Raw genomic sequence first — 23,789 nt, forward strand, 5'->3', positions numbered from 1 at the left:
CTGTCTGTCTTAAGGACAAATGGACAAGTCAAACCTTTCACATGAGAGATTCCAAAAATAGTTGTATTTATTTTACAATAAGTGGCATTTCATCATTTTAAAACTGTGTGAAACTTTGCCCTTGAATCAAAGTGCTTCTGTTTCAATGAACAAACCAGTGTCTACATATCCCATTAGACCGAAACTATCACACTACGTAAAAGATATTTGATTCAAGAAGGTTTGACCATCCTTCATTGCTCTAAACATTCAAAATTAGACGATATTTGCAAAATCAAAACAAATATCAGGTATAGTCGGCTATTCAGAATCAATATATGTACTTTAAATATGTTTCAAGCCTATAAGTATCTTATATAGAATGATAGATGTGTTAATTATACTTTTATTAACACTTATATAGAGTTATTTATGTTAATAAGCATGTCCTGCGGTCTTATAGATGATATATTACCTACTAATTAATGCTAATTACAAGCACCTTTATATAAAGTGTTATCCATTTGTTTTGCTGCATCTGAAATAAGCTTCACCTGTCACATCATCTGAGTGCTGTCACTGCTGTCTATAGTAAGAGTACATTGATCAGGCTTTAACTGTGAATGCATATGTATACTTGCATAGAATACAGAATACCCTCATTCATACTCACTCAATCACTCACTTACACACACACACACACACACACACACACATACACACACACACACACACACACACACACACACACACACACACACACACAGTGACCTTCCGGTCCCCTTGTAACATACAAATGAGTCTTTCCCCAGCGTTCCCACAGGACTGCGAGGGAAAGCTGAACACTGGTTGCCCTTGTTCAGTGTGGAAGAGAAAGTGCTTATGGTAAGCTTCAACTCCTCATGTAGCTGCAGGTTAGATACAATCTATATTATGACGTGTAGTATGTTTGTGGGTAGAGACAATTTTGACTGATCTACGGAAATGCAAACATTTTTCTTTTCTTGTGGTGCTGACTTTCCTGTTTGTCAGAAGTCTCTCCAACTCTTTCACAACACTAAAACCTACTATAGGACTTATTTAACATCAAATCAGATGTCTTTCAATATGTTATAAACTATTTGGATCACAGCACTTCTTTACATTTGTTGTACAACATAAGCACGACATGTTCTGATGCTTACCAGCCTAAAACTCAGCCTAGCTTCCCTTTTGCTTTTATATGAAAATATACATAATTATAATATATCATTTGCCACAATTCCTTCAGACTATGGTGGAAGTAAAAAGAAAACAGTATGTTCCTAGGCATAAGAAGGGACATAGAGATGTATATGTTGGCTTCAGGATCAGTCATGTATTTCACAGGTTGTGTTTCCTCAAGAAGCTGCAGCAGGAGTTTTGGGCTCGCCTCTTCCGTACTGATGTGTTGTGATCAATGGTGCACAGGCAATGGTAATGGGGAACCTTTCAAATGTAAAATTAATTACCTGCAATCTGACAGCATCAGGGAAACTCAGCATGTATTTTATGCTTAGTTGGTACTCCATCCTTTTCCACGCTTGCTTTAGCAGAAGGCACTGTGTGTTTGTGACTGAGTGCGTGTTGGGTGTTCAAATGTGGAGCCTGCTGTAGACTCATTTGTTTCAGTGGGAGGATAGGATGCTGCATGTTTGGTAGCTTGTTTGTCAGGTGTGTGTGCCATCAGAAAACTGATTGTGCTTGAAAAAGGAAACACTGATAATCCCTTCATCAGGAAGAAGACGGTCACTTGTGCATCTGTGATAACCCCCCACAAACTTTTATGAACGCAAGATGTCTTGCTGTATGTATAGTCAATGCATATATATATATAAAAAAAAACAGTGAAAAGATAAAATACATTAATTTGATATAGTACATGAAGAAGAATTCAGAAAAGGAAAGACTTCAGAAAATGACCAGATTGTTCCGGTTCAAGTGTTCAGTAATAAATCAACAAAAACATTTCCAATGGCGCTCTCACCTGGCCTTATTCACCAATATACTGTACTCGTCGAAATGTTATCCCTCTGCTCATACTCTGTCAGGTTGATGAGATGTGCGTACTAGTCAATTTTGTCCTCCCCACCTTGCATATATTAGTGAATCATACTCATTCTAAAGTGACAGGTGCATGCCCGTAACCTGCAATTAGCATATTGCCGTGCTCCCATCTCTCCATATAAGGACATCTGATTGGTATATCTCGACGAGAGTGGTGAGGTGAAAACTAATAGAATTTGCAAGAAATGGCCTTTAAGGCAACACTGAGTGGTGTGTCTGGGTCTTAGATGCCGTTCCAGGGACTTACATTACAGAGTTAGCAATTCTGTACATACATTGGCAGTCAGAATCAGCTGATAAGACTTTAGCCACAGTCTTCAAACATGTTTTGACAGTCTAATGCAATCTCTTCTTAAGGCACCAGGTGCAAGTTCTTTCAGCACGGCTAAAACTCTACACTATCTTGGAAATCACAATCATGTATGTCAACCTCAAGGTTTCATGGCTATATGAAATGGACAATTAGACAATTAGATTTATGAACAGTTTGTGAATGAAGCCCAATGGGAGTACTCTGATTCAGACGACCAAATCAATGTTTCTAAACAGGATCCTGGTTTGTGATATTTGTTTGTCAGATGAATAAAATCTCTTAACAACTTTATAATTAATTGCTACAAGTCAACCCCGTTCCTCAAATAATTTCCAGAAGATGATGCGTACTGACTTGAGTGAACCAACAATATACAAACATTACTACTGGTATGAGGTGGCAATAAGCAAGAGCTATGATACTTAAAAACACACAGTGCTGAAGAATGACCTCACAGTGCTGCTGAGGTGGCTGTGAACTCTTGTTGAACTAAACTTACCAAATGCTAAAACCTGACCATAAATGCTTTACTTGATTCAAACAGAAGGTTGAATCTTGACAGATTTCTTTCTCAGTTTGGTTCTCTGTTAGTTTCATCCACTGAGGTCACATTTCTTTCACAGTAATGCAACATGAAAAGTGTTGAGATGATCTCACTGAACTTCTAAATTCACATTCACACCTCACATTCCAGAAATAGTTGTGTCTCACCAGTTTCAAAGCACTCCTGATAATTAGCCAACAATAGAACTCATGTAAACTCATGAGTTGCAAGTTAAAATTAAACATTTAAATTTGTGTTTGACACAAAAAAACACTGTTTAGACAAAACAGTGTCTAATCCTTCTGCTTGTTGTTGAAGGACACATAGTGCTACAACACGTTGTACAGTGTGCTTCTTCATCTTTATCTTTTCAGGCCAGAAATGTAACCATTTCTTCAACTTTTTTTCTTCATTTACTCAAATAGTTCATTAGGAATGATTATAATACCAATGTTGGGCATGTTGGCCTTTAGGGGTTAGCTCACACCCAGGATACAGAGACTATAGTCCTCCAACAGACAGTCCAGATTTGATTCTGACTTGTGATATATTTTCTGCATGTTATTCCCTCTCTCTCCTACTATTCACTGTTCTATCAAATAAAGGCATATTGTCCAATAAATTAAATGTTAAATATTAATAACCATGTGTAAGAATCCACTGGCTGGCATGCATTTGTCCCTGTGCTGCAGTGTCCGTTTAGGCTTTGTAGGGCTTTGGTCTGAAAGGGAGCAACTGAGAATTTTGAGTCTTTCTGGAGAAACCATTTAATGAATCTTATTGTATGTTATTATATTTTCCCTTAAAGATTTTCTCTGCACTAGTCTTGGGATCAGATGTTGATGTTTCATGTGATGAGAAGAGAAAGAAGGTTAAATCATCAAGAAATTAAAAGTGTTTTGAACTTGGAATGAACAAAAAAGGAAGATCTGATGGCCCACAATCGAATCATCTCTACCCTTAAGGAAAACACAATAAAAAATAAAAAAAATCAATAATGCAAGAGGCACTTCGTAAAGAGTTTAAAATAGAAAATGCTTGTATTTGTATAATTCTGAAAGATTTTAAATAGATGAATCAAATGAGAAGGCCCTGAATAAACACACTGATATTAATTATTTCCTTTAAGTTACTGTGAACAAAAATGGCAAACAAGACAAAGCAGTGTTACCACTTAAAATCATAGAATCACAATTTTTCCCCATGAGTGAGTCTATGCTATCAATTAGAATTTCTACTTCTGAGTCAGAAATTTTATGCATATGAAAGTATGAAAATAAAATGTATTCACTCTACTGGTTTCGACTGTGGATAAGTTCATTTTGAGCAATATTACTCCTTCTCCTTCAGTGGAGCACTTGAAGAGCTGTAGAGAGCATCGGGTGCTGTGAGTCTGAAAGTCCCAGCGTTCGGAGGCTCTCTCGACATGCTGGTATCGATTACCTCCCCTGATTTAATCTCGCTCCTCTGTTTCCTTGTCCAGCTCCACTCAATCTCTCCGACAGTGGAAGGCAGTGACGGCTATATCTACCTGCTTGTACACATACTGGCAGCAGGAAGGATGTAAAGGAAGAGGGAATGGAAGGAGAAAGAAAGCAGGAGAGATAAAGACAGAATGAGTGGGCGAGAGAGAAAGAGGTCTAAGCTACACATTTCACTCATGTTTCTCTCCCAATAGAAGTGTCATTGGACCAACATTAAAATAAAAAATCGGACTTTGCTTTATAGATGAATACAGAACAAGGTTATGAAAATGTCAGTGCGAGTTAAAAACCAGAGAGTTTGAGGAGTGACCTTGTCCGCTGTTTGTGCTTGTCTACTAGTGACTTGGGCCAGGTGGTTGTGTCAGACCGTCAGGGCTGAGCAGGTCAGAGAAACAACATTTGCTCCTGTTCAGTCTTTAATAAGACTCATTAATATACTGCATGTGTCACCGACAGCGTCTGACTGCATCCCCTCTGGGCTGGACTAGTTTTGGCGTGACATAAAGTAAGGACACACACATTCACTGAATTCAGCCTATTTGTCTAACGTATTATAGCTGACTGTTTCGCACTGCCTGTGAACTCTCATCTCTAATTCATATGTAACTGTGTGTGTACGTGTGTTAGAGAGAGAGAGATGAGAGAGAGAGATGCATGAGCTTCTGGGTTAGAGCTTTTAAAAACATAATGTTGAATAATTTTAGCTTAGCGTTAGATTTGATCATAGCTATGATGCCACCTCTCCATGAAATATGAACAAGTGAGTTAAGCTCTGCTTCTGGATGTTCATTGGATCAAGCTCCACTCATCAGTCGGGAAACACACATCTATACCAATTTTAAGGGACAGATGGATATTTTACATGTTCAATTCAAGAAGAGAAGATTTTAAACAATCTCATGTCTTTTAGCTATACACCGTGCTATAGCCTTTAACCCTTGGGTATAGATACCCAATGGACTATTTCCTAAGCCTATAATAACGACAGGGAGCCTTACTTAGCCAAAAGGTAAAGAATAGTTTTTACGAAAATGTCCGAATTGTGTAATTATAATGTAGTTGACTTTTTTCTGTAGAATTTATAACTGTTGAATAAAATAGACCTTTGTGAACATTTTTTATGTCAGTCACAAGGTCCTGAATCATCAAAACAAAATGTATAATTTGGCAGTACATGTCCAATCAGCATATAGAGATTCAAAGAATTGTTCAAATATTATGATTTACACCCCAACCAAGCCTCTAAAACTATTTTATAAACATATGCCAGGAGCAGACGCTTCCTGAAGTGTTTAACGGTGCAGTTGCTAGGCAACCAACAGAGATTACATGAAGTCACTGCTTCAGCCCAAAAAAAAATAAGTCTGACAACACACCCCCACCAAACTACTTTTTTAAACACAAGACAGGCTAGCTGTTTCCAGTATTTTTTTGTTGTTTGTTTTTTACTTCTAGCTTGCATGAGTAATGCAACATGTAACATGCTGTGTTCGAGTGGTTTACTTCCTCGACAAAGTGACAAGAAAGGGAGCAAGTCTTTTTCCAAAAATGTCACATTGTTACTTTAATGCTTTGTTCTTGTTAGCTTTCCTGACTATAATAACATACCCTGTTTAAACTTGTAGTGACTGGGTGCAATGAGGGAGCTTAGACTCAAGACCTCAGTGTGCCTGAGATTTAGCCAGTTGTTCTATTTTACAGACTTTAGGGAAGTAGTACAATTAAAGCTAAAGTGTACTTTCCTTTAAGTACCGTAGTCTTAGGTTTTGATTGGGGCTGTCTGCAGTATTAGAGGATTCATAGTGCCATTACAAAACAGACAAGGATATTCCCTTATAAAATAAGTGAAAAGAGTATTTCACTTTTACCACTTCCCTTTACTACTCCCACTCAAGGAGTTTTATTGTTCTGGTGATTATCCTTTTTTATTTTTTTTTGTTTGCTTGCCTGCAGCAGTTGAATGAAGCGTGAAATCATTTGATTCAAGATGCACTTTGATGGACTATCTAATCACATGGTGGATGTTTGCAAAACCATAACCTCCGGAAATAGAGGTTGTTTGAGGCAATGAAATATTTGAATGGTGGAAATGCACTGATTTTCTTTATTCCTATTTTTCCTTTAACCGTGGTGAAGAAAAGTAAATGATAGTCTTTGACCGCAATCAGTCTTATTTGCACTAACATGACGCCATGGAGAAACTGCATTGTTGTGAGTCAACTTTAGAAAAGATTCTAACTATGAGGATCTAATTTAAAAAAAAAAACAAAAAAAAAACAGTTTGATTTGATGAGACTCTACTGTATATTGTGTGGAGCCACACATCCATGAAGATGCAAGGAGAAGGTTATGACAGGAGGTAGACTGATGCAAATCCCCAGAGTGTGCTTCGAAATTGGGGAGTAGAGGATAAATGAATAGCTCCACATACCTTCAGCTACTGTCAAGGTGGCCTTCAGAAGGGCAACAAATATAAACTGCTCTGGTGGAACAGATCAACAGCAGCCAGTTAATATTTGAATTGTGGTTCAGTTAGAACATTAACTCAGTACCTTTTTGAATGACGATACATTTAATTACCACATTAACAATGTCATGAATGTTTTCAGTTTTTGAGTACCAGTTAAGATATGCATTCTAGTTCTCAGTGACTGTTGCTTAAAAGAATAAATTTTTTTCAACAGTAAGTTATGTATTTTAATATATTGGCTTGACATTGGCAATAAAATTGTGCTACTTGTTTGTTAGATTTTATTTTCTTTTTAGTTGCTTTTAGTAGGGAAACATATAGGTGGTGGCTATTTGGTCTTCATGTCTACAAAGACCGTATGAGCCTACAAGCTGCATCACTGTTAAACTTGCCTGTTGCAAGTTGTTAGCTCCTAGGATTCTGAAATAGAGCTCAGCATAGAGAATTACACCAAATTCACTCCCATTACCAAAGTGAAATCCAGTATAATTGGAATATTAGCTTAAGAATTAAAAAAATACCTGTTTAATGTAGACCTGATTTTCAGTATGGCACAATACCTGCCATCCGCAATCTCGCCAAGACTCTGGTGGAGCAGATTCGGCACCATCTGGAGCTTGTGCATTTACACCACCCCTCCCACAGCCAAGAAGATGATTGCTATCAGCATGATTGCGCCGTTATTAGATTAGCTTTGCATTGTTTACAGGATTGTGGCTCTGCCCATGCTAGTCTTGGATGAATAATGTCTTCTGTTAGCCAGTGGAAGGGTGGAGTGATGGACTCCACAGCTGTTGGAAAAATTACCCATATCCAGAGAAAAATGTGTTACGCTGGGAGAAAATTACAAGGAGACTTTAAAAGTGTCTTCTCATGTTCATTATTCAGGGATATGGCAGCCATTATATGGCACACTTATTGTTTGGTATCAGGGCCTTGCCTTTAATGCTCATCATAATATTCTCACATAGTGACATTTTGTATAAACGTTATAACTTTTTGTATTAACTTATTGACTTACCTTTATAATTTGTTTGCACATAAGGAATGAGGAAGTTACATAAAAAGTGTCTCCCTGGACATATTATTGCTTCAGCATTAAATCAGCTACACTAAAGGCTTATGGCCTGTTTAGCAGTTGTATTCATGTTATGCCTGTGTAAAGTTTGGTCTCTGCATAGGATGTTAATAAAAATGTCCATGTTTTATCAAAATACTTTGAAATCTGACAATTACGTGCTCGTTTTCCTTGAGGAACAGGTTTTGGGGATTCATTTAATGATAGATGTTACTCTTTCAATAAATAAACAACCTTAATTAAATCTCATTCAAGGATGCAACTATTCAAATAAAATTTGATGAGGATGATATTATAACAGAACAAATATAACAGACACTTTTTGTTTTTTAAAGCGCATGAAGAAATTGAGCCATCTTGCCACTGTTGCAGGTCATTTCAGCACCATGCTACAGAATGAAGACATGATCAGAGGAGAGAAATGCTCTGCCAACGTCTGTCTTCTGTATGCCAGGGCATGGGGAGATGGGAAAGGTAGTGGGCAGAGCCAACTTTCCACTCCAGCTGGAGAGCTGGTGAGAGGCATTGTTTCTCTCATCTCCTACTGTCAGCCTCGTAGCTGCTCTGCAAGGCTCACCACCATTTTTAAATAATATTGAGTCGTCTCGCCAGACGCTGTCGTGGCCTAAAATGCTGTCCTGTTACCTTACCTGAAAAAACAGAGCTTTTTTCTTCTTCTTTTTTAATCTCTGAAACATGTTTCCAGAGTTAAAGGCCCAAAATTCTATAGACTTTCTCACATGTGTAATTGATAGTTTAGTGAAAATACTGATCCTACAGATGGACAAAAAAAAGAAATAATAAATCTATGTGTTGACTGAATTAATTTCTGTGTCTCACACTTTGACCTGTTTCTTGGGGCACTGATTTTGCTCATATCCTGCCAGGCAGCATCCTCCACAGTGACTCTGTTCATCACTGTGTTAAAAGGAGTCCATCAATATTCCACTCACACCGGCAACTGATACTCAAGTCACCAGATCACAGAGCCTCACTGTCCCTTTTCTGTCAATGCTGTCTCTGACCACTCTTTGCTCTTTCAACAGACATCACCTTACCTAAGTGAAATATGTCGCCCTCTGTTGGTTGTATCAGGCAGTTAAAACAGTATTGCACTTAGACTGGCAATCAATACCTGTATAGATTAATCTGTAAACAATGTCCGTTAAAACACATATAATTAATTCTACACATTTCAGTCTGTCAATTTATCAATACTTGCTACGGTTATCTTTTGTTTACCAGCAATATTGACCACAAATAATTGCATTTGTTGCTGTTGCAGATAGCTGATGTTTTGGCTCGCCTTACTGTTATTACAAGTAAAATGTTATTTTGTTCCTTTGCTTCCTTTTCTGGTTGCAACGACTAGAAATACAAATATATTATATACTGTTCATAACACAATCTTATTTCTGGTCTTTCTTCTTTTCAGGGCAAACTGGCTAAAGCCATGCTGCGGTCGTCGTGTGGCCCTGTGGCAGGTCTGTCTGCTCAGCGCTGGCTTCAACTGTATCCTGGTGGCCTGTGTCATCCTGGTGGTGCTTTTCCTGTCTTTGGAGCTGCTCATAGACACCAAACTCCTACAATGTAAATAACTGCTGATTTGTTTTTTCTTATTTTAACCTTATTTCATCAGAGGGAGAATTGCTAAGAGTGCACATTCATTTCCAGCAATGCACTATGTGACGTTCACAGAACACCTGGGAGAAAAGCAGTTCATTAACATGCATGAGCGTGTCCACTGGAGCTGTAGGGAGTTTAAGTGTCCTGTCTGCAGTTTGACCTACCTCTTCCAATGTGTTTGCCATTATTCTTCTTTTTCGCCGCTCGAGAACAATGTTACATTCTTAAACCTGTGATAAAGATGGACGTTTGAAGATGACCACATTGTGACATACAGAGAAGGGCAAATCTTAGCTCAGTGCTGTTCTTAATGACAGTGATAAGTCACTTGACTATACTTAAGTTATTTCATCAAAGGCTACTCTCTCTCTCATTCCTCTTTTTACAACACATTCATTTTTAAGCTATGGTTAGGCCTACTGCTTAGTTTGACGATGACAATTTCACATAAAAATGTGAAATACAATAAACTTGTACAAAAAACAACAAATAAACAGATATTTAACTAGTTGTTTCCAACTTATTTCATGTCATCCCAATGAGTCTCTAGTTGGAGTGCAGTTTCATTTTTCTGATATTTATAAATTGTAAGTAGTACTTACGAGACATCCACCTCTATACTTAACATTGGGTTTTATGCAGACGTGAGTTTAAAGCTAGAAGAGCTAAAGGTATCTAGAACTTCCCAAAAAAGACTAAAATCAATTTAGATTCAGAAAAGAAAACAATGACGTTGTTGTTGTTTTTTCAGCTAACCTATAAAATACGGGGCCTCAGATTTATCTCTGGTTTAAAAGATTCGTACCTCTAGTAGTAAGGGCATATTGCAAAAATCTGGGAATAAATTCCTTACCAATAGATTTCTTCACAAACGTGTTCATAAAGGTGTCTTATAACACATAAAAAAACATTTAATTCCAACTCCCATAGGAAAATCCGTGAGAGCAGCTCAAAGTCAGGGTACCAGGGTACACTTTATTGTACTATATACTTGTTGATGAAAATTTGAAAATGTTAACCTTTGCTTTTGGTAGCTTGTGAGGGGTCAAACTAGGGGTTCTTTAGGATTCTGAATCCATTGTAAACATTTGTTTTCAAAAAAATCCATTCCTTGGTGGAGAAATGGCCACGCCCACGTTTACATGTAAATTTACAATAGCTCTATATGTTGATTTTAATATCTCGAATACTAGTTAAAAAATATACTGCACCACATTGCTTAATGTATTAGGGGTCCAGGTCTGAACTTTCTTCACACTCTACTGTTCTTAAAGTGGGGATTTGGACCCCCTGGGGGCTTATGAGACACTGACAGGGGGCTCGCGATATGCTTATCACCAAATACAAAAGTTGAATGATCTAAAATTTCATATCTTACCCATTATGGTGGAAAAAAAACCCATTCAAATATTAGTTGAATTTTAACTAATGGTTAGCAGTGGCAAAGTAATTTATGCTTCCTATAAGTGAAACAATGCAGATGTCTGCTGCTCCCTATGAATTTGACACCTACATAAACTGAGTGTCTGTTAAGGAAATTGTGAATGTCCACACAGTCCTACTGTTTATACATTATATTATTATACAGCATTTCTTACATTACTCTGTTGAAATAGAGACAGTGGGGTTCCCCAGTCTCTAGCATAGTTATTGTGGGGGTCCAAAGCTGAAATGTATGGTAACCTCTGCTCTACGTCATCATTGATACAGTTCTTGCACGCTGTACCTTTGTCATTTAGCTTACACTATGCCCCACTGACCTGAGCCAATGCAAGTTTTCTCAGAGCCCAGCCTGTCCTTTTAACTTTGTTTATGGGCTGAACCTGACCAAAACCATACAAGGTGACTTTTATAATTTGAGTTTGCACTTTTCGAATCAGATATCTGTTTAGATAAGATCTTAATAAGCACAACAAAGAAGCATCTATTATATAGAAAACAGCATATTTATAAGGTTCCCTTAGAAACACGTATCAAAACACAACATACTATTTTTTACAAACTGTCTGCTCGTCTCCGAGTTTCTAAGCAGTAATCTAATAGTGTGAGTGTACCTGCACATTTAGCTCTGGATCACCGTGGTCCTGTGTCTCTGCTTGTGTTGTTACTATAGGCTGTAAATATGAATGGCAGAAGCCTGAGTGACGTCACATCACCTGTCTGTTACTGCAGGGGGCTTTGGAAGCCGATCGTTTCTATGCTCAAAATCCTGTCTCAACCTAACTTTGAGTTAACCTAACTTTTAGCCAACCTAACGACAGGCTAAGAGCTGGAGCTGAGGCAGGTTTTGAAAATTTTGACACCAGCTACACCACGCCTGCCTATCAATCAGCCCAGCTACACGCCTTATTGTGAATAACTCTTATCCTTCATCCAATCAAAACTGATGAGTCATCAAAACATTCACCCCCCCCGTACAATGTGTGTGGATGGAGGCATGAGCTAATCACACCTATTTGGTTTTTTGAAGCAGGCTGTAAACATGTTCATGGCTGCTGTAAAAACAGGCTTTTTGAATGGGTGTGTATGTGACTTCCTGTGCCGCTGCAGCCAGCCTCTAGTGGACACTCGACATACTGCAAGATTTGACACTTTCACATCGGCTTAATTTTTCAACATTAGAGGTTGTTGCATAAATGCACCAGGTGCTTTGCACTTGGTGATAAACGTACCATATCTACTCAGATCTGTTGATCAAAACAGGAGTTCTTGGTTTTAACAGTGAACATTTTGCAAGTTACTTTAGCCATTAAAGAACTGGTATCCACATTTTCCAGTACACATATCATGTACCATCTGTTACTCTATACCTGGTGTCAGTGTGTCTGGTTTGATACAGGTTCTTATGGAAGGCGGTGGCTGAGTTAGTCTAACTTGAAACTGTACCTCCAACAGATAGAGGGTGAAGCTGCAAAGCAAAGTCTCCAGGCCGATATCAAAACCTGGGACTGGAAGGTTTAGCAGAGTCTTTTGGACCTCAGTGACTATTGATGGGTGGGAGGAGTTTATGGTTATAAGCTGGTTCAAACACAGGACCCAATGGCTCCTGAGGAGCTTTAATTGTATGGAGAAAGGTGTTGAATGTATCTTGGCATGCAGAAATGGTAAAGGTACAGCGTGCAAGAACTGTATCAATGATGATATAGAGCAGAGGTTACCATACATTTCAGCTTTGGACCCCCCCAATAACTGTGCTAAAGACCGGGGAACCCGACTGTCTCTATTTCAGCAGAGTAATGTAAGAAATGCTGTATAATAATACAATGTATAAACAGTAGGACTGTGTGGACATTCACAATTTCCTTAACAGACACCCAGTTTATGTAGGTGTCAAATGTCATTCATAGGGAGCAGCAGACACCTGCATTGTTTCACTTATGGGAAGCATAAATTACTTTGCCAGCGCTAACCATTAGTTAAAATTCAACTAATATTTGAATGGGTTTTTTTTCCACCATAATGGGTAAGATATGAAATTTTAGATCATTCAACTTTTGTATTTGGTGATGGAAAGCATATCGCGAGCCCCCTCTCAGTGTCTCATAAGCCCCCAGGGGGTCCAAATCCCCACTTTAAGAACAGTAGAGTGTGAAGAAAGCTCAGACATGGACCCCTAATACATTAAGCAATGTGGTGCAGTATATTTTTTAACTAGTATTCGAGATATTAAAATCAACATATAGAGCTATTGTAAATTTACATGTAAAAGTGGGCGTGGCCATTTCTCCACCAAGGAATGGATTTTTTTGAAAACAAATGTTTGCAATGGATTCAGAATCCTAAAGAACCCCTAGTTTGACCCCTCACAAGCTACCAAAAGCAAAGGTTAACATTTTCAAATTTTCACCAACAAGTATATAGTACAATAAAGTGCTATTCCAGGTACCCCGACTTTGAGCTGCTCTCACGGATTTTCCTATGGGAGTTGGATTTAAATGTTTTTTTATGTGTTATAAGACACCTTTATGAACACGTTTGTGAAGAAATCTATTGGTAAGGAATTTATTCCCAGATTGGCCAAATATCTGATAAAATACCCTTACTATAGGTCTTGGAACCAGTCAACTGAACTATCTGGAACAAAAAAGCAAATAAACCAGATTCACGTCAACAAGCAACACTATCTATAAATGTAATTGAGAATCGAGTGGCATTTTTTGTTCAAAACTTTTTGATGCTTGGGTAAAGTTTAGTTTTTTTGGAGTGTTTTGACATTCAGCAGTTTTTCTTTATTGGCACAGCTGGGTTCTTCTGGATTTGTAAAAGTTGATAAATGACATTTAATTGTACACCAATATGGCACTTGTAAATTAATGAATAATGTTCAATTAAAATAAATTAGCATTAAACAATAACTGACGACCATAATACTGCAAGTGTGACCTTGAATTTATGTCCCTCTTTTTATTTTACTGAAGAGCTTAGGTTGTTATTAATTAAATCCTCATATGTACATTCAGTGCCTCCTCTTTCCATCACCGCTGAGTGTGACGTTCCAGCAGTCACTGAGGAGCTGGTATTGTTTGTTGGTAAATGACTGTGACGGAGAGGGTTGATAATGGACAGAGGCTTTTTTCAATGGCAGTAGTCACACGTAACCATCGATTACTGGCTAGCATCCAGCTCTGATGATACCTGAGTCTCAGTGTGGGCACTGCTGGATTTCAGATCTATTGAAATGTAGTGCTTTAGCTGCTGTCAGTCCAGAGAGACAAATATAGGCGTGGGGAATAAGGTGGGAACAGGATAGAGATTGCAGAAATAGGATTAGTGGCCAAGACTATGAGTAGATGCAGGTTGAATTCATTTATGCACTCACCTTATACATGTAGAAATGGAAACAGCATGTTTTACCTTTAATGTTTCTAGTGTCCTCTTCTCCTTTGACCATTGTCACATCTCTCAACAGTTTCCAATGCTTTCCAATTTGCCAGCATTATCCATTGGATCAGCCTTATCATCCTTTCACTCTTCTTCTCAGAGGTGAGACATGTCTATTGCTGTCCATAAAACCTTATTACAATCTGTGATTGCTCTCTTCATGTTATATTTCTTCCTCCATGTTATTGGTTCCTTGTTTAAGTGTCACAATACTCCCCAGGGGAACAGGTTCAGTTTTTTTTTTTTTCATTTCTTCTTATTACACAGTTAAATTAAATATGTCCAAGCTTTATTTAATTGTAGATTACATCCTATCTATTGAAATGCAAACCTAGAGCATGCCCGAGGGAACTACAATAAGTCACTCCCATGACATTTACATAAGTCTGTTATCGTACAGACAAGGTGAAACTCAAGCTCAAAACTTGAAGACTTGATGGGTAGTAAAATGAACTTAAGTTTAATAAGTCTAAATTTATTTTTTTGCCATTATTTAATTAAATATTGCCTTATCAGTGCTGTGGAATTGTAAAAAACAAAATGGAAAGGGGAGAGATTGGCCCACAGGCCTCCACTCCTGTTCAAACTAATTACCCTGACAGCCTCAGCCCAAACGCCCTAAACCTAACATTAATTACCAGCGAGCCAGCCGGAGCAATAATTAAAGCCCAGCTTAATGAGCAGTGGGGATGAGGTTACTGTGATCCGATCCATCCAAACACCTCGCCCACTGACATCACAGAGGAACTGTCATCTGGGAAAGGTGTTAGATAGTGGAAACATATCACCTGCTGCTCCCCATGCACCTATCAGAGAGCAGGATTCTAACATGTGGGCTGAGTCCCAGCACCCGTCACGACACATCCAATAGTGTTCAACATGGATTCAACATGATGGATTAGCTGGACCGGTCACACATGACACCACAGGCTAATTGGAGTGTGAATTAATCATGCTGCTCAACAAAGGATCTAAGAACAACTTTTACGTTCAGAGCACGATGTGCGTTGCGACAGGTGATCAAATTACAGTTGTTTTGTTTCCTTTTTGTTGTCAAAGATTGAGGAACATTTTTCCTCATAATAAAGAGCATGGCTACTTAAGCTGCTCATGTTGTTCGAAGGACTGTCTCCTTTCTTCTCTGTGATGTATTTGTGATTAATAAATAGCACATCATATTATTTTCTTCTGTCTGATTTTTGTTCATGTTTTTTACAAATCAAATCTTTTAATTTCAGCTTTTTTTAGGACGTCTAGCTTCACTTGTAGCATTCTAGCACAGGTCAAATTTGCACTAGAGAAGACGCATCAAAGGAAAAAAACTGTGCCTCACAAGCCTTTCTCAGTTTTAAGTCACACGCCTCAACAAAGGTTGTTGGAAGTAATGAGAACTCAAGAGACTAAGAATATCACAAGAGTGTTTTTTTATGTAACAGAAGACTCTTACCTGTCTATTTGAATGCTTTGATTTATCTCTGTTTCAGACTGTGTTCAGGATTGTAGTGCTCGGGATCTGGGACTACATTGAGAACAAAGTAGAGGTCAGTGTTGCTGTTTTGGCTATTATTGACAGATAGTGATGAGCAATTTCCAAAGACTATTTTTAGATTGTCCATCTGCTTTAAAATTATTTATCTAAATTTTCACCACCATGTCATAGTAGCAGAGTATCTTGATGATTTTTTTTTTTTTTTTAACCTTTGGCTCTGTTCAAGGGGAATACAAAATACATACAGGACCCAGGCAACCAGGATTGGGCTCCATTAAAAGCAAACATCAAAAACTAGTACAATTGTTCAGCAGTGGGAGTGATACACATTTCTGAAGGCAACAACAAGACATTGGCAATTAAGACAATTACCATTTGTATCAACGGCCTTCTTTGCATGGACACTTGCCTCCCAAATCACAACGAACTGCATTTGTTTTTGCAAGGTACAGACAGGATCAAAGGAAAACAACAACATCTACACATCATTGTTTTTTTTTAAGTGCTTGTTTGTATGTGTGCCTAAGGTCTTTGATGGCGCTGTCATCGTGCTGTCCTTGGCCCCCATGGTGGCCTCCACAGTGGCCAACGGGCCCAGCAGCCCCTGGGATGCTATCAGCCTCATCATCACTCTCCGCATCTGGAGGGTCAAGAGGATTATTGACGGTGAGGCAGGAACAAAAAAAATGTATAAAAAGGTTGTGTCTACTCTGTTTGCGTTGTCTCATTAAGTGGCCTGTATATAAGGCTGATTCATTTTGAGGAGCTTCTCAAGAAAACACCCAGTCTTTCTCAAAGGAGGAGAGCTACAAGACCCCATTCTTTCCATGATATACACATTATTTACTTTTCAGAGCAATAGAGCCATTGATAACATCTCCTAGTCAATTGCTGCCACTCTGCCACTGTAAGTACTATTTATTGTAAGGTTCAATACATTCGGAGGGATCGGAATGAATATGGTGGTTATTCTCCCCTATGCTAATGCTAGCTGATTCAATATCTGTTCGGAGGTCACCCTCATGACTGGCCTTTGTGCTGCATACAGGATCAGCTGCAGTGAGACAGGGGACTTACTTTTAAATCTAAGGTTTGATTTTTTTTATTTTTTTAGGAAGACTGCCAGCAACTGGTTTGTCGAGTTAAGGGCAGTACAAACTGTGAAAAAGTTTAACAAGCTAGCTTATCTCTGTCCAAATGTGACCAAGTCTGCTCACCAGCACTTCTAAAGCTCCCAAATAAAGTTAGTCATATCTTGTTTGTTGAAGCGACACAGTAAAGTGTAAATAGCAGTTTGTGCTGCAGCTCTGCTCAGTCCTTTACCCCTTTGAACTCTTTTTTTGAACATCACTGCTGGCCCCATGCAGCAGTCCTCACTGATGCAGTGTGCCAAAACTGATTCTAAAAAATGATCAGTTATTGCTTGAAAGCTATATTCAACAATTACCAGCTGTTCTGTTACCCAATCCTCCAACAGCTTCTGCTTTTATTGATTCATTATGCATATCCTATTTATATGTATGGATGTATACCTTATGCTGTGTTTTTGTCAAAAAAAAAAAAATCCTCTAAAGAAAACCTTTTTTAAGACATTTTAGACCAGGCTCAAAATAGATACAAGGTTTTTTTTGGATCAAATTACAATGACCCAAAAGTGAGACATCATACTTACATGATTGATACTTTGAGGAAAAAAGACAATACACCTTTCTGCATCACTGAGAGACTCAGTTAGAAAACACACCTATCAGGAGCAGAATATATCTCCTGCTTGTTTACATGCAGCTGTGGTTTTGGTTTGCAGGGAGTAAACGTGTGATTGTCCTGCCACACACCTCGACCTGTTGGGTTTGATATCTGTAAGTGATTGAGTTTCCTTGTTAGGCAGTCAGCAACATACCTCATGGGGAAAAAATCACTCTCAAATCAATAAAGGTACAGCTGACGGACCAACTGGGTTATTATGGAGGACTGAGTTAAAAAAGCTGTGTTAAAAGCTGAACACTGGTGATGTTTCTGTCAGTGCAGTTGGAAAAGAAATATTAAGTAGGAGACCACAGCAGATCCTTAACAGAGACAATCAATTTAAGTAGAATTAAGTAGTAAACGTATAACCATTTCTTAAGTCCCTGTACTTTCCAGTCAATTCAGGTGAACAGGGTTTTATGGGTTAGTGTATGTGGGAGCAGTTAAGCACCTGACTCTATTTGAGAGGTGAGCAGGGTCTGGTGTTAGCCTCTGTGAAGTTCGGGTGTGAATTACAGTGATGTGAAAGCAGCTGTCAGAAAGTCTTTACACAAGCACGCACACACACACACACACACACACACACACACACACACACACACACACACACACACACACACACACACACACACACACACACACACACACACACACACACACAACGATATTGAGCTTTTCGTGCCTGTTTAAAAACTGACCCCTTTTAATGTGCTCAGTTTGGCTGTGTGTGTGCCAACCTGACTATAAATAGGAACAAGGAGCATGTGGTGATGGCTGCTGTGCTCTGCCCCCCTCAGTATAACAAAGACTGTTTCATTCTCCTCTCAGTGTTTCAACAAAACCAGCAGTTGGGTCTTATATTAGTTAAGCTATAGTATAGATATAATTACTTACTACGGCATATTTCATCTTTATGTGTTGCCCATGGAAACCTGTCCTATCAGGACACACAGAAATATCATGTTCGATACTATGTGGCACGTTTACAAATGTGATCACAGAGACGTTAGAGGCACTGATCGCCTGCCATCTGAGATGATAACAGGGATCCACAGTTACTCACACTGTCCTGGTATGGGCCCATTCTCCAAGAATGTGTAAAAACAGTTTTCTGATTGGAAGCGGTGGAATAACTCATTGATAAAGATGTAAATCAAGTGTTTGTGCAGGGCTACACATTACCCCTCATGCACTTCACGTAATACCCCAATTGAAAATGAACCACTACACAAACACTCAACAGAAGTTTTGTGTTCAAAAATAAATTGGTGAGTCACAACTGAAAGACACATGGGAAGGATAGCAAGATTTATTCAAAGATGTTCAAGACGATTAATAGGAACAAACACGTCAGTTAGCCACACTCAGTAAAGGGTATATCAGGAAAAGGTAAAGACTGGAGCTCAGGAGGCCATGTGATCAGCAGGCCTTACATTGTTCTAAACAGAGTACAGTTCAAGCATCATTTGAATACAGTTTAAAGTGATTAAAGGTCAGTGCTAACCAGGGGAATCTTTTGACCTCAATCTGTAACACTTTTTGCATTTTTAATGATTTCACAACACACAAATTTAAATGAGCAGTTGATGCATCATCATTGGATTTCACACTGTCTTGTCCAATCACGCACTATGTGACTAAAAGAACAAACAGTTAAGCTCCCGGCCTTGAAGTGTCGATCCATGTTTCCTGTCTTTATTAAGCTGTCCTATCAATAAAGGTAAAAGGCCCCAAAAACAGGTTATATTCACTGCAATACAACGTTTGGATGTCTGAGTTTTGTTAATCAATCGATCAATTTGTTTTTTGAATATCATAGACAACCTTACCATCAATTTGCGACAGAAAATTGGCTTCTTCTTGATCACATGTCCTAGTCAATTGCTGCCCCTCTGCTACTGTATCTAGTATTGATTGTAAGGACAGAACCAGATGACACAACCAACTTTTCTTTGATTAGTAGGAAAAGGTTTGACGAGGCAGTTTTCCTATCGGTTTTAGACTTCACTTCACTCTGACATCAGATTTGTCATTGGTGATGTATGATACTCATTATCATGTGTCTGTTCATTTTCAAAGCCCTTGCTAAACTGCCTCCGTACATCACAGTAATGTTGGAGAGGAATAGTGGATCCTTCCACATTCCTGGATTGTCATCCACAAATGTTAAGAAATTAGGACTCTGCCCTTGTTCATGCAACTGTTTTTAACTGTGTTGCTGGCTTTTTTTTCTGGATATGTTGGGTTTTCTGTGTTTGTTTTTTTATCCTATTTTTTACTCTGTTTAATTTGTATCTTCTATGCTGTGATCTTGACGTCACTGTATATGAGGGAAACCTTAAGCATCTTTTGAGGTAAAATAAAGGTTTTGAATTGAATTGAATTTTATCCCAGTGAAACAAGATCCATGCAGAACAACTTCAACACATTGCTAAAATCATTCAGTGCAGGTTCAGATATTTATAGAGCAAAGGACAAGTGGTCCAACAACCCTGACTGACCTCTGTCCCTGGTTTACTTGATGAATTTTACCACAAAGTGGTTTTAATAGCTTAAAAACTTTGTCTCTTGGTGTGAGTCTTGATGCCCTCTGAAATATATTTTAAACATTTTCAGACCATCCAAATATATCTGTGTTAAGAATGCTTGCTGATTCTCTCTTTTCTCTTCTTTTGTGACAGCTTATGTGCTGCAAGTAAAAGTTGAGATGGAACTGGAGATCCAGCAGTGTGAGAAGACCAAGGCTGTTAGGGAGGAGCAGCTGGAGCGTCTCACTCAGATCTGCCAGGAACAGGCTGTGAGTACCTGATCAACTTATAACAATAAACAAACAATAACAGTGTTTCCTAATAAATTCAAAACAAGTTAACCCTTTAATCAGAGGAACAAAACATATAGTAGTCACCTCCAACCAAAAAAGGTTGGTCATTATCAAGGTAGCTTCATATGGGACCTCATGCAAAACACACAACAAACTGTGCACAGATTTAACATTGCCTGATTGTCAGAACAACTTTTTTAGCCACTTTTTATTCAACAAAATTGGTGAAAACTCTTCAAGAGGAGTTGACTCAGTAGAATATCACTTTACAAACAGCTTGGACATAATCACAAACAATTACTGTGGGCATATATATATAGTGTGTATTTCTTCAATTAAAAGGCATTTCACTTTCGTAACAGTTTGTAATTAATTTACTCTCCACGTGCCCATACATGTGTTGTTATATTGTTCACTACATCAATAGTCTAATTAAGGCCACACATGACTATTTAACCTTGAGCTATGCAGAAAACTGTCAGTTCATTTACCACCACAGGAGGGCAGCAAAACCTCAGGTAAAGGTTTAGTCTTTCTGCACATCTTCCAACTCCTCAGCACACATACTGATGATCTCATACAGAAAAATACCATCTACAATGTGCTTTGATAAACGTTTAACCCTTTGATTGACCATCTAAGTAAACTAACTAAATTATTGAAATTAAGACATTATCACAAAGGAAATAATCTCATCCATAGAAATTCCATATAGGGAATAGATTTCCGGCTAATATTTTAGGTCACAATCTATACCTCATCCAATAGGCTCAGAAATGACTTTAGCCATAAGATTAAACAGATAAAAACTAAATTTTTCTTTCATCTGTTCCTTCGAATTCCCAGCATTTTTTTTAACTTTTTTTCCCCCATAAACCATCCACAATCAACAACTCAATCATTATTTGAATAGTGTCAATGTTATCTCAAGACTCCTTAAAAAAAGGGAGTTAATATACATTACTTTTTGTTATTTATTGGTTATCTGCAGTTTGAGATCAGGCAGCTGAGGGCTCATCTGGCCCAGCAGGACGTCGACCTTGCAGCTGAACGTGAGGCAGCCATGCAGATCCACCACGTATGGGGCAAACAGGGAAGGAGTTTTCAAGTTGTAGAAGGTGCAACTCCTGGGGAGTCTGACGATGAGGGCACCCAGAGGGACCCCAGGGAGCCCCATGCAACTACAGGTACAGTAGGTTTTTTGAGAAGATAGGAAAACAAATAGAAAGTGATTTAGTGATTTGCCTTTGAATTATCAAAATATTTTGAACTCTTTAAGGATATGAGAATAAAAACAAAAGCATGTCATACATATACATTCATAAAATGCCAAATTGATTCTAGCATTAAGCTTTACACTGTGGGCAATAAATGAGGATAAAACACATTTTAACAAAGAGATAACAGATTCATCAAGACAAAGCTTGTGGCAATAAAATATAAGTAAATGTAAATACACAAGAAGCCAGGTGCATCGTTTGCTTGAGAAAGCAGCATGACAAACCAGGAGAGAGGTGCAGCATCAAGTATGTACATAATTATGTGGAACAAAAAGTCTCTTCTGGTGTAACATCAGGTGAACTGGATGCCAGAGTAGTGTACAGTTAATCTGGAGCAGTAGCCCTGGAGCATCTTCTAGGCCAAGCTCTTAGCCTGTCCATGCTCGCACACAACACCCATCTGACCGCAGGCGCTCTGGGATCAATGTGAGGGCAAAAAAGCTTTTAGGACTTGGTGAATCCTGCAGACAACAAGCATGTTCTCTGACACGACCTAACCTGGCATGGGCTTCATCATCCCCGACTACCTCCCTTACTGCCTCCCTCACATCAAGACCAACCTAACTAGCCCGGCCCATTTGGGCTAGTGCTCTGTGCTTTGGGCCTTGTTAGGAGAGAGTGGGCTCCTGTCAACATCTGTTCCACCTCACCTGGAAACCGCAATAGGGCACCAAGACACTCCATTGCGGCCACAATATTACCCCAAGGGCATAGTGGGAAATCTGGCTAACAGAAACAAGTGGGGCTTTTTGCAGAAACATGGTCACTGGGATGAACATTTAAGCCACTGGGCTAAAGTCGAGTCAAGTCAACTCAAATCAAGTCCATTTGTATTGCTCAATATGGCAAACACCTGGTCTCACTGGGCTTCATATGAATTAACCGCCTAGGAGATTTAGAGGCAGACCATATTATGTATGCTTTAAGAAACAACAGGGGAAATCTGCATTAATCAATGAGCCAGTGGAGATTTTTTCCAGGTTCCAAAAGAGGATAGTTGAAACAAGATTCATAGTAAAGCAGTAAACGCTTACATTATCAAAATATAGATATGTTTGGTTGGAAGTGAAATGTATCAATTGTCAACAAAAGCAACATGTTCTCGATATCTCACTTAGTCTCCAGGTACATTGGTCATTCTATTAGTCTTATCCTATCTGTTTAAGATCTAAGACTGTTAGCATGATACCTCTTAAAAAATTGTGCTAACACCAAAGTATATCTGAAGCTAAAGAAGTGATATATAATTTGCAGCCAATAAGACATAAACCAGAGTATAGGGGAAATTACAACTCAAGTAAAGGCTGGAACGAGATGAAAAGTCATAAGTTCCCCAAAGTTATTAACCACTGTTCATCCAACAAAGGGAAGTGAATGGCTCTTCAACACTGAATGATAATCCATTTTCTAATGTTGAGACATGTCACACAAAACCATCAAGAAAACTTACTAAAAATGGATGGTGTCAGCCTCTGGGGAGAAATCTCTGCAGTATGTCTGCAGTAGTTTTATGTAGTAATTCATGATAGCTGAAAAGTTTCTGTCCACATAAAAGCCATTTATGATATATATAAATCTCTTTAATGGTGCATTATTCTTTTCTAAAATGGCCTTGTTCTTTTTATTAATCTGAAACATTCCATGTCTGTTCTCTGTTTATTTGTATTGCTGCTTTGTTAAATTACCATCCTGGGTTTCAATCTGATTCTTCACCAATCAAAATTATATTTTAAAATGAAACTAAAATAGTCCAGTATGTCACTTCTCTTTTTCTTCAAATGACAGCCTGGTAACTTTACTGTCAGGGAAAAAGCCTGTTATATATCCTGGGCAGCCCATTCTTTTTTTCTTAACACTCATGTGTTATTAATTGTGAGGGGATTGTCTCGGTCTTGTTTTAGTGAGTGCAATGCTTCCTCTCCAGGGGTGGCTCAGGGATTAATATTTTAGACTGAAAAATAAATGAAATTACCCATCAGAGTCTGCTGCATGT

At 38.5% G+C, this 23,789-nt stretch overlaps 1 protein-coding gene across 1 annotated transcript in view; it reads left to right on the plus strand.

The window, feature by feature from the left end:
• The window catches only part of LOC306820897 (transmembrane protein 266-like), a 46,230-nt gene that overhangs the window by 19,063 nt on the left and 3,378 nt on the right, over positions 1–23,789 (plus strand). The window contains exons 4-9 of the mRNA XM_079338963.1: positions 9,389–9,543; positions 14,489–14,562; positions 15,945–16,001; positions 16,477–16,615; positions 20,377–20,492; positions 21,508–21,703. Coding sequence (XP_079195089.1) covers positions 9,389–9,543; positions 14,489–14,562; positions 15,945–16,001; positions 16,477–16,615; positions 20,377–20,492; positions 21,508–21,703 — 737 coding nt within the window. The remainder of the gene's footprint in view (positions 1–9,388; positions 9,544–14,488; positions 14,563–15,944; positions 16,002–16,476; positions 16,616–20,376; positions 20,493–21,507; positions 21,704–23,789) is intronic.

This window comes from Symphodus melops (genome assembly GCF_947650265.1).
Source record: "Symphodus melops genome assembly, chromosome: 3".
NCBI lineage: Eukaryota > Metazoa > Chordata > Actinopteri > Labriformes > Labridae > Symphodus > Symphodus melops.